At 31.8% G+C, this 12,806-nt stretch overlaps 1 protein-coding gene across 1 annotated transcript; it reads left to right on the top strand.

Annotated features, from left to right (window-relative positions):
* Positions 1-9,944: 9,944 nt before the first annotated feature.
* Positions 9,945-11,785, top strand: LOC110790811 (transcription factor MYB41-like). The gene is made up of 2 exons (XM_056832914.1): positions 9,945-10,219; positions 11,110-11,785. The coding sequence occupies exons 1-2, from the start codon at positions 9,945-9,947 to the stop codon at positions 11,783-11,785; spliced, it is 951 nt and encodes a 316-aa protein (XP_056688892.1).
* The last annotated feature ends 1,021 nt before the right edge of the window (positions 11,786-12,806 follow it).

Here is a 12,806-nt window from a genome sequence, read left to right as displayed (position 1 = left end):
TTTTACTGAATTTTCCGTACTACTTTTAATTGCACACAGGTTCGTTTTGTCTTGCAGAGGTAAGACTACTTGATTTGAGGAACGAGATATGTATCGAAAACTATTAAATAGAATTTTTTTAAAATTTTTTGGGAGGTGGAGAGAGTCATAAAGGGCAAGCCGATAAATGGTGTAGTTGAGATTCGATGTACTACATATTTTATATGTTTAACATGCTAATTTTTATGATATGCTTAATATGCTAATTTGATCAAAATATTAGGTAATGATCTGACTAAAATATCACCATAGTTATTTTTAGAAAATTATTATTACGTGTTTTCTATTATTAAAAGTTATTATACACCCGGGTGCAAATGTATTTTTATGCCACATTGGTGATCTGCACCATATTTTGTCCTCACATGTAAGAAGAATGTGGGAGGGTGTACCCAGTTGCATGTAATATGCTCTAGTCTATTATGCCCATATTCTATAAGATACTCAATAAAAAGCGTATTTACTAAAATTACCAAATATTAAAAGTAAGAAACAGAAATCAATAAAAAGCGCATAAAACAATTAACCAAATAAATACTTCCTCCGTTTTTTTTAACTACAAGTAACTTTTATATATGTTTTTTTTTTATTACAAGTATGTTTTGTGTACATAAAAAGCTAGTACTCCACTACTCCTAGTAAAAAGTGGCGGAGGTAGTATAAAGTTCTTGCAATTTGGCGGAGGTAGTATAAAGTTCTTGCAATTTAGAAGGTGGACCATGGTGCACAGTGAGCATCGTGCACCTTAAGAACACTAGTATATAATCAAAAGAACATCAGGTTATGCGAAAAGAACATGAATATATTTTTTATTTATATTTTTAATAAATAGTGAAAATAATATAATATTCTTTATAACAAAAAAATGAATTATTATAAGGCATGTTCTTTTTTCATAGTGTCATATTCTTTTGCTTATACACATATGTTCTTTTGGTGCACCATGCTCACTGTGCACCATAGTCCATAGTCCACGGATTAGTTATTTATAAGTCTAACTGTCTAAGGCCGGCGATGGCAGCGTGGGTCTCGTGGCGGTTAATATGGTTATTCTACGAAAGTACGAACCCTTTTTTTTTTGGATGATTATTCCGTACAAGATTGTGACCTAATTCACTTGTAAAAAAATTAGTGCGATGAAAACATCGGTTTCTTGATAGCTAATGCTATGTACTTCAATCCCCCCTATAACCTATTTGCATGCGATAATAAAAATGCAACACGACAACAAACTTAAGAAACATAATCAAACCTTGTAGATAGATAATCATGTTTACCGAATCAAATACACATTATCTATACATATAACGTCTTGTTAACATGTTTAACTGAGTCAATTAAATATTTTTATCTTTTCACCTAACAATTTACATTAGTATTTAGTATGCGCAAATACTTGTGTGACACAAGTATGCATATAATAACTGTCATAAAAAAGTACGTCACATCAGACTGTGAATAAAAGTAACGACGACACACACAATAGGTTTATCCTCATAACCTGTCTCCATATCTCTTTGAATTCCTCACACAATATAGATTTTATGCGGACTAGATGATATTTTAAGGAAATTCGGTTTATTGCGTGCCGAAATTTAATTCATGCAACAACTACAATAATATAAAACACCTAGTACAATCCATCACAATAGAATTCCATTACAAATTTACAATTACTTCAAATTGAAATTGACACTATGTCAAAATTCGGTCCTTCACTTTTTTATGCTTAACTAGTGTGTGGCCCGGGCGTTACTCCGGGTTTTACTTTTAGTCGGGTTTACGTTTTCGAAAAATGTGCCCAATTTTAAAAGATTGTATTTACATTTATATGTGAAAATATGACAAACATTGTAGCTAGTTGAGATGGTAAGAAGTGAAACTTTTAATCCATGATGTTTGATGTTCAATCCTTGCTACATACTTTTTTTGTTGTCAATAACATACCATGATGCTTATTAGTGGTGACATGGCGTAATACGGAGGGAGGCTACGTGCCACATATACGTTTTCACAAACGCCTTTTAATATATTAGTATAGATAGTCTGCCAATGTTGGTGAATTTTTTAGCAAGGTTTGTTTTTATTTGGTGAATTTAATAGGGTTTGTCTCATTTGGTAAAAATTTAAACAAGTTGTCTCATTTGGTGAAATTTTTACCTTACTAAATTCCAAAGATGTGAGGCTCAACTTTTATCAAATGTAGTGTTTGGGATGAAATTCCCTTACTACTTACCCCTGCAAAAATAAAATAAGTAAAATAAATATAATAAATATAATAGCGACTAATGTACACAGGAATACAGGATTAATTTAACATTACATGATTGAGATGTATCACAATTCACAACTTCAAATTCAAATTCAACAATTAAGTTGTGTTCTTTTGAACTGAAATTCCATGAACTAAACAATAATAAAAATGATCTTCGCGTCATGTTGCCCTTTGGAAATCCCAGCAGGGGGATCACTCCTCAGCTTGGTTGCGGGCAGTCCCCATCTCGGGTTTAGGCCAGACTATGAACGGTAAGACTTATCGTTCGGTTCTTTGCTATCGGTTGGGTATTCCGTTGTTCTCTGATTCGACGCCGTGTTCTGCTTGCTCTCGGGTTTTCGATGGGGATATTTATGGGGATCATGCCGTGTCTTGTGCTGGGATCGTGGGTATCAAACATCGACATAATGTTGTTCGTGATACCCTTTTGGATATTTGCTATCGGTCGGGGATTTCTGCTCGAAAGGAGGTTGATGTTGGGCTGACTAGTGAGAGTGATGGAGCTCTTCGTCCTGCAGATATATTGCTTTATTCTTGGGATGGCGGTGTAGATGTGTGTGTTGACTTGACTGGGTCTTCACCTATGACGCAATCTGGGTTGTCAGACTTCGTTCCGGGTCGGGTTGTGGCGGTTGCTGCGCAGCGGAAGCAGGCTAAGTATGCGGCACGTTGTAGGGCTTTGGGTTACGGTTTCTTTCCTTTTTCCTTCTCTTCTTTTGGGGAGTTAGAGAAAGGGGCTGTTTCGTTGCTGAAGCGGGTCCAGACGTACTCCAGGGCTCAAGACATAGGGGCACGGGCAGCTGCCCACATTTTTCAGCAGGATCGGGTTCGCCATAGCTAGAGGAGTGGGGGCCCAGATTGTATCTCGGCTCCCCACCAACTTCTTGTAGTTTACTTGATCTTTGTAGCTTGTTAAGCTTGTAACGTTTTGGTGGTTTCCCATAATAATAATAATAATAATAATAATAATAATAATAATAATAATAATAATATATAAATAAATAAAAATAATAAAATAATAATAGTAATATATATTTACCTCTATTCCTGAGTGATTTTTATGTTTTCAGTTTTAGTTTGTTCCTGAAATCTTTTTACACTATACTTTATTCTATTTTTTGCATATACATTTTAAATTTATACCCTCATTTGGCCCTCCACGTCATTTAACTTAAAATATTTTATTATAAGAGTTTACTACCACATACTACTTAATATACATTTTTTTGACTGGATACTACTCCCTCCGTTTCTTTTTGTTGTATCCGTTTCCATTTTAAGCGTTTCATATTGTTGTATCCATTTAGAATCTATTCTATTTTTGGACATACATTTTATCCTAAATATCCTTACATTTCTATCTAATTACCAAAATACCTAAAGATTCTACCCATATTCCCACCTAATTTTCCCCACCCATAATATTTAATTCTTTTCCCTTCCCCATATACCCACTCTCTCACCTCATTTATCACCCATCATTATCATTACTCTCTCTTACCTTATTTCTTTATTATTTTCTCACTCCTTTATTTATTATAATCTCTTACACCCAATCATTTCTCTTACACCCAATCATTACACTTATACCCATACAAACCAAGATTCCAATTTTCTTAAATACCACACCAAATTCCAACTGGATACATCAAAAAGAAATGGAGGGAGTACTACATAAGTTATCCACTCACAATATTAAAACACAGTATATTCGTTTTACCCACTTACATTGTTGGAAAGTTTATACTCATTAATTTTTCCACTTGTTATCCAAACCATTACTATTCACTAAAGTTCTTTAATTATCGTGAAAATAGTAAACGTAAAAATTATTCAGGGACGAAGAAAGTAATAAATACGAGTAATAAAGAGTAATAAATAATACGTTGTAATCATAATAAATTATTTTAAATTATAAAAAATAATAATAATAGGATTAATTAATAACATTCCGCACATATATAACAATAATAATTATTATTTTAGTAATAATAATACAAGTAATATGAATAGTAGTAATAAATAATATTAATATAAAAAATAGTAAAAATTTAATATATAATAATAACAATAATAATAATAATAATAATAATAATAATAGTGCTAATAATAAGAAAATAATACATGGTTACCCGAGAACGACCTGATAAGTTTTTTTTTTTCCCAACTTAATTATTTTTGTTGAAATCCATAACTCCAAAAATCGTACTAATCGCTTTGATCTTATTTCCAAACAACACGTGTCACTTCTTTTTACTCCCTCCTTTTCCGAATTCTTGCAACAATTTGACTTTTGCACAATTCACATATTAACTTTGACCACATTTTTTAAATAATACGAAGTATATACATCAAATGTTATTGTGTAATATGATGTTAGGTAAGGCATAATGTACACTTCATATTTTTTTATAAAAAAATAAGTAGTTTTTACTAATACATAATTGCATATATTTATGGTCAAAGTAGTGCATTGACATGTGTGCATATATATGAGTTAAACTGTTGCAAGTATTCTGAAATGGAGGAAATAAGTTAGCGTATGAACAAAAAAATATAAAAAAGTACAACATGTCTCCTGTGTGACCAGCCAGTCAGTCACACCATCAACTTGATGGTGTGACGTGCGCGTGCAACCCACTCGCTCGGAACTATTATGCAGAAGGTTATTGACTGATGTTACTTATAAAATATATTCACTGTTACTTTTCTTGTTAATTTTATTTAGTTTTTTGAATTTCATGTTAGATGTTCCTCATATATACTAGTGTTATTTGACTTTCTATGCTGGTGTTACCTAATACTTATACATTGTATTCGCTGTTACTTTTCTTGTAGTTTCTTGAATTCATGTTAGAGGTTCCTCGTATAGACTGGTGTTACAGACTTTCTATACCGGTGTTACTTATACATTATATTCGTTTTTACTTGTTTTATTGCAATTTATTGAATTTCATGTTAGACGTTCTTTGTATTGATTGGTGTTACTTGACTTTCTATGCTGGTGTTACTTATACATTGGAGTTTCTTGAATTTCATGTTAAATGTTACTTGTATAGATTGATGTAACTTGATTTCCTACGTTGGTATTACTTATACATTGTATTTATTGTTAATTTTCTTCAATTTTAAGTTAGAGGTTTCTTATATAGACCGACCGGTGTTACTTATTTTCTATACTGGTGTATTTTTAAGTTCCATTAATCAACACACTGAGCTTATTTATTAGTTTGAACATATCACACCATCCAGTTAATGATGTGGCCTGCGGGGCGGACACATATAAGACTTTAGGAAAAAAAGTACTCCCTCCGTCTCTTTTTGTTCTTTACGTTTGGAAATTTTCACGCGTTTTAACGTTTAATTAATTTGCATCGAGATTCCTCAATTTTTTTATTTAAACAAGATAAATTGGGTTTATTTATAATGTTTTCGCTTTTATCAAAATTCAGATATTGGGAAATGAGAAAAATTTAATGTCCCAATGGAAAAGTGTGAGCACTACAAGAATTTGTATCTTTAACGACAACCTAATTACGACGGGTCAAAAACCCCGTCGCAAAAACCTTTTGCGACGGGGCTAACAACCAAACAATGACGGGAATAACCGTCGCAGATGTCTTTTACGACGGGTTTACGACGGATTTACGACGGGATTTCTATTAACGACGGGCCCCTTTTATGACGGGTTAGCGACAGGAAATCCCGTCGTTAATGAATGATTATTGGCCTTTCGTGACGGGATTTCCCGTCGTTAATAGTACAATTTCTTGTAGTGGAGAGATGAAATGAACCAATGAATTTAATTGGTTAAAATCATAATTGTACATAAATTTTGATAGAATACTAAGTCATTTATGTGATAATATAAAAGGAAATGTAAAGAACATTTTGAAATAACAAAAAAGAAAAACGTAAAAAATAAAAAGAGATGGAGGGAGTATTAAGTAAAATTCACGAGAATCAACCTGGAGTAGTATATATCAATGTACAGACTCCATGAAAGGTTAGTGCATATATATTGTAGTCCAATCAGCACATAATAAGAGGAAACTTTTGCTGGACAAAGAGTTTCCCGTTATGACATTAATCCATGCATTTAATGCCAAAAGCCACTTGCTAGCCTAATCATTGATATTACACATAATTATTCCCTCCCTTTCTTTTTGTTCTTTACCTTTGATATTTTTCACGCGTCTTAACGATTAACTAATTTAAATCGAGATTCCTCAATTTTTTTTTATTTAAACAATATAAATTACGTTTATTCATAATGTTTTCACTTCTATCAAAATTCTGATATTGGAAAATGAGAAAATTTTAATGTACCAATGAAAAAGTGTTAGAGATTAAATGACCCAATGAATTTAATTGGTTAAAATAATAATTGGACACAAATTTTGATAGAATACTAAGTCATTTATGTGATAATATAAAAGGAAATGTGAAGAACATTTTGAAATACTCAAAAAGGAAAACGTAAAGAACAAAAAGAGACGGAGGGAGTACCATTTTTTTTACTACACTCTCCGTCTCTTTTTGTTCTTTAAGTTTGGTATTTTGCACGTTTATTAACGACTAATTAATGTCCATTGAGATTGCTCTATTTTTTATTTAAACAAGGAAAATTACATTTATTTATAATGTTTTCACTTTTATCAAAATTCTGATATTGAGAATATGAGAAAAATTTAATGTCTTAATGGAAAGGTGTGAGAAATTAAATAACTCAATGAATTTACTCCCTCCGTCCCGGAATACTTGACCTGTTTTCCTTATCGAGCCGTCCCTTAATACTTGACCTGTTTCTAAAAATGGAAATATTCTAACAATATTATATTATTTCTCACTCCACCCCTATTAACCTACCTACCCCCTACTTCATACAAAAAATAATTAAAAATTCAACCCCTACTCTCCCCCAACCCCACCCCTTTACACATTTCCCAATAACTACATTAAAATAATACCCCACTATCAACTACTACCTATTAAATTAAATAAGTCAATTCAAGTCTCTTAAACTCTGTGCCGATCAAACCGGGTCGAGTATTCCGGGACGGAGGGAGTAATTGGTTAAAATAATCATTTGACACAAATTTTGATAGAATATTAAAGCATTTATGAGATGATATAAAAAGATATGTAAAGAAAATTTTGAGACATTCAAAAAGGAAAACGTGAAAAATAAAAAGAGACGGAGGGAGTAATTTATTTCTCCTCCAAAAATTACTCCCAAGTCATTAGCGTAAAAGTTGGTGTAGCGTCGCCTCAGTACGTCTGGTTCAATAGTCCCAATTAGTACTACTATATCTTTCGTTTTTTCAGAACTCAGAAGTACGATATATAGAACATATCCTGTTCAAGTAAAGTCGATTTTTGTATTAGTGTTTTTATTTTACCTATATTTCAGTATTTAATTTGATTTGTGATCAAGGTTAACTAGATAAAAACCTTTGGATGGCTGTTTAAATAATGGTATTTTGCGGCGCGATTTAATTGAATAAAGTAAAACTAAAAAGTTATCTAAGGCTCTGTTTGTTTTTACGAAAATATTTTCCGGAAAATAATTTTTCCTTTTTCTTTATTTGTTTTGTTAAGGGTGGAAATTAACCATGCAACTTTCTCTAGGGGAAAACCAACTTTAATTTTTCCATTTGATCTAATCCCTTACATTTCCTTCAATTTTCTCTCATTTCATTTCCACATCTATATATGTTCTTTTTCTATATAATTTTTCTTGTGAGAGAACAAACAAAAGGAAAACTATTTTTCCCTTGATATTTTCCTTTGAAATTTGTTTTCAATTGAAAATAATTTTCGTTTGAAAATAGTTTTTGTTGAAACAAATTGAGCCTGAAATTAATAAAACTCGATTGTAAACTAAAAATATCCAACATTAATAAAATTCGATCATAAACTAAAAATATCTAAGACTAAGGACCACGTTTTACACAACGTACCCTCGTACAATAGCCTGAGTTCTATGAACAATTGCTTGGATAAATAGATTTCATATCTAATTTGAGATCACTAGCAGAAATTAATTAGTAGAGGTTGCATATATCAAAAAAAGATTTTAAAAAAATAGTAGAGGTTGGCGAACACATTAATTTTGTCTTAAGACTGATCGAACACAAATAGAGTTGTCCCTTACAAATTGTTTATTTAATTTAATAAAGTTTTACCACTACAAAAATTGTACCATTAACGATGGAGAATCCCGTCGCTAAAGGTCAATAATTGTTGATTAATGACGGAATTTTCTGTCGCGAACCCGTCATAAAAGGGGGCCTCCATTAATAGAAAATCCCGTCGTTAGCCCGTCGTTAATTAACCCGTCGTAAAAGACTTTTGCGACGGAATTTTTGAACCATCGTTATTAGGTTGTACATTAAAGATACAAATTCTTGTAGTGTACCCAAGATTAAAAAAAATGTCATTTTACTTTGTATCAACTACAATCAGATGAATTGTTTGAAAATCTATCTTCACAAGTATTACTTTCTTTGTTTTATAAAGTTCCTCACATGCATTTTACTATTTAAGTGGTCAATGTTAGTAACTATTCCGTAGGTAAAATCTTTAAGTGGTCACATTTACTATTTAATTGGTACTTTAGATATTATAAAAGGCATTATTTTCCAAATATCAAATACGAAATACATAATTTTTAGTAATTGAATATTTTATGGGCAAATTAGTGCATGAAAACCAGCAAAATGCAAGATTGAGTAACTTATAATTTATGGAACGAGGGGTACAACCGTACAAATATGTTAGGCCCCTGGCCTTTGTTGATAAAAGCTAAAAAAACAAATTGTATGAAAAAGGGCACGAAAAATGTTCGTACCCTTTGTTGTATGAATCAAACTGTATGAATCAAATTGTAACTATCACAACTTTTTAGAAATGAAGTTTTTATAATTTGATTCAAATTTTGTTCCACAATACTTCATATTTGTTCGATCCTAATCGACCGGCCGGGTAATGTCGCAAACGTTTCGATCTTTTACCAACGTATTTATTTAAAAAAAATAAAATAAAATTATATAGTACTCCGTAGTAAAATGCTACCTTCAATTCGTTCCTCAAAGTTCATTGCACCTATTTTTTGCAAGGACTCCAATACAGTATTTAGCCACCATCAATTAATATATCTAATTCTGTATGTCGGTATGTGAAATAATTAATATTGAAACCAATCTAACAAGATCTTACATGATACAGAATAACATTTGATAATTAACGGTCAAAGTTTCCATACTTTATACACGTATTCCAAAGAGTAAAGAACTTTAGAGAATATACAGACCTGATCAACATGAGCCCTACCCGAAATTTGGCGGATAACTGGCATTGGACAACGTAAAGCTACGTTTTTAGTTATAAATTTGGCCCGGTCTGAAAAGCCCGACATTTTAGGCCCGAAATAGCAGGCCTGGGCACAAAAACTGGCCCAATCCGACTCGCCTTTTGATCAGGTCTAAGAAAATGACATGCATTGTCTTATTGTGCTATGTTTTAACCCCTTCTAGAACACCTCCTAAAGGAATAAATAGATGTGTATAATTAGGCAATTGATCGATCTCATTAATTAATTCTCGATCTCATTAATTAATTAATTAAAATGGGTAGAAGTCCATGTTGTGAGAACACTAGTGAGTTGAGAAAAGGTCCATGGACATCAGATGAAGATGAAAAGCTCGTCAATTTCATCAAAAACCACGGTCTAATTCATGGAAGAAGTTGGAAATATGTTGCTAAAGCAGCTGGGTTGAAGAGGTGTGGTAAGAGTTGCAGACTCAGATGGACTAATTACTTGAAACCAGACATTAAACGCGGTCGTTTCACTCTTCAGGAAGAAGACATGATTATCAACCTTCATTCTACCCTTGGGAATAAGTATCCATCTTTTACCTGCTATATATCATACCTCTGTTTTAATAAGATCTTTACATTTTTCGTTTTATTTTGTTTATTACTACTTCCGTTCCTGAAAGTTCTTTACGCCTTGGAATATATGTCCAAAGTATGAAAACTTTAACCGTAAATATGGTATTGGAGTTCGTGCAAATAGTAAGCGTAAAGAACATTGAAGAACGAATGTAGTATTAATACCACTCCTTTTACCTACAACATCTACAATTTTCCATCAATTTTTATTACTTAATTATCAACTTTTTTTTACACCCACCCATATTTTTACACATTTCTTTTAATTTATTCATATTTTATTATATTCGATCACTCACATTTTACACGCTCTTCCTCTTTTGTCTTAATATTTGTGCACATGGTAACTATAAAGATCATTTTAAAACAAATATAGTAATTTTTTAAATTTACACAGTTGTTTGGTAATTTTTGGAATTTTTAAATAAATATGAGTTTTGAATGAGTAAAACCCATACAACCAATCGGCCATACCTTGAAGGTTTAAAATCCACAAGCCACGAGATGTAAAAATCTAAGGTCGGGGAAGTGAGTATGACTCAGACCAAACTTTTCACGTAGCAAATAAAAGAAAAACATTCATTAATTCATGAACTAAACTAAACTAAATAAAACACGTATAGTGTTGTATCAAGAATCAAGTTCCAACCTCAATACCTCATACCTAACCATTCTGCGAATCAAATACCCTTTTAGAATTAAGATTTTGTACACATACATGTGATTCAATTTTTTTTTTACTTTTTTCATTTAAGGAAAGATATAACAGAAGTTAGTACAGTCTTCTCTCAGACTAATTTGATTCAAAAACTTACTCCTATTTTGCTTGTTGTGTTCAGGTGGTCAAAAATTGCAGCTCATCTTCCAGGGAGAACAGACAATGACATAAAAAACTACTGGAACAGCCATTTAAGGAAAAAACTGATAGAAAAAGGTATTGATCCAGTTACTCATATGCCAAAACCAGACCCTAATAATTTCCTAGACATTCTCTCCCAATTAGTCCTTACAACCTCTCCCCCAAACCTAGGTGGTTTAATGAAACAGACCACCACCACCACCGCCGCCGTCGAATTAGCCGCAAAACTCCAAGTCTTACAAACCGCCTTCCAGGTCCTAAACACAATTAGCAGTTCATCATCATCAAATCCCACTAACACAGTCCAAACTACGACGACGACGACGACGACACAAATGGCTACTCAAGATTTATGCCAAGTTACAAATTATATTGAACCAAACCAAGTAATAATTGTTGATCATAAAAATGATGGTAAAACCCTAGGATCATCTTCTGAAGCTTCAATTGTTAACCAGATTGCGTGTAACGTAAGTTATGACACAACAAATGGAAATGGCTACTGTGTCTTAACTCCCGCAGATAGTAACATCTTTGAAAATTGGGGAAATATCGTACTAGATGATAGTGAGATGGCCGATTTCTGGAAAGATGGTGAAACGGACAACTTTTGGAAAGATATGTATGACAAATTAAGGTGCGTTTTATTTACCTGATTTTCAATTTTTTTTAATCTATTGGGATTTTATCTGACCTTATTTAAACTTATCTATTTTAGTTATACTCCACCCGTTTCTTTTTATTTTTTACGTTTGGTCTTTTGCACGTTTATTAACGACTAATTAAGTGCATTGAGATTCCTCTATTTTGTTTTATTTAAACAAGGATAATTGCGTTTATTTATAATGTTTTCTCTCTTATCAAAATTCTGATATTGGGAAAATGAGAAAAATTTAATGTCCCTATAGAAAAGTGTGAGAGATTAAATGGCCCAATGAATTAATTGGTTAAAATTATTATTGGACACAAATTTTGATAGAATATTAAAGCATTTATGTGATAATATAAAATGAAATGTAAATAATACTCCAGTAGTTAGTCAACCATTATTTTTCTTGAATTTATCATTATACTTCGTACATCAAAATTTATCTGAATTTATATTTTTTAAAATAAGTGAAAACAAAGAGAAAGAGTAGGAGTACTAAGTATTTTGATAGAATTTTGTTGGTGGTAGAGTTATTTTCACGTCACTTACATTTCTTTCAACACATATTGGTGAAAAAGTTTAACCCGTGAACCGTTAAATTATTTGTATTACAAATTCCAACGAATGACCTACCACATCAGTTTCGTAAAATCTAATGTTTTTACTGTAATTATTTACACAATATTAAGGCAAATGAGATAAAATGTATATAAGAGTAAATGAGTATAATAATATCGAAAATGATAAAGGCCTCGACATGCATGCGACCTTTAAGCCGTGTTACAATGATGACATTACATGCTTATGTGTCATAATTTAAATTGGAAACTAAAATATTTAACTTACATAACCCCTAAACACCAATTCTTAAATGGACTTGGTTCACACTAAATTTATTGTGAACCATGTCTTAAAATAAAGTCAACAACTTGTTCCCAATTTATTTTGGCATTTTATTAAGATTATTATGATAAAAATGTAAATTAGTATCGTTGATACATGTTTTGTGCTTGAATAATGTGATTTTA

Source organism: Spinacia oleracea, chromosome 6 (assembly GCF_020520425.1).
Source record: "Spinacia oleracea cultivar Varoflay chromosome 6, BTI_SOV_V1, whole genome shotgun sequence".
Taxonomy (NCBI): Eukaryota; Viridiplantae; Streptophyta; class Magnoliopsida; order Caryophyllales; family Amaranthaceae; genus Spinacia; species Spinacia oleracea.
This window is presented reverse-complemented; position numbering and strand designations above follow the sequence as displayed.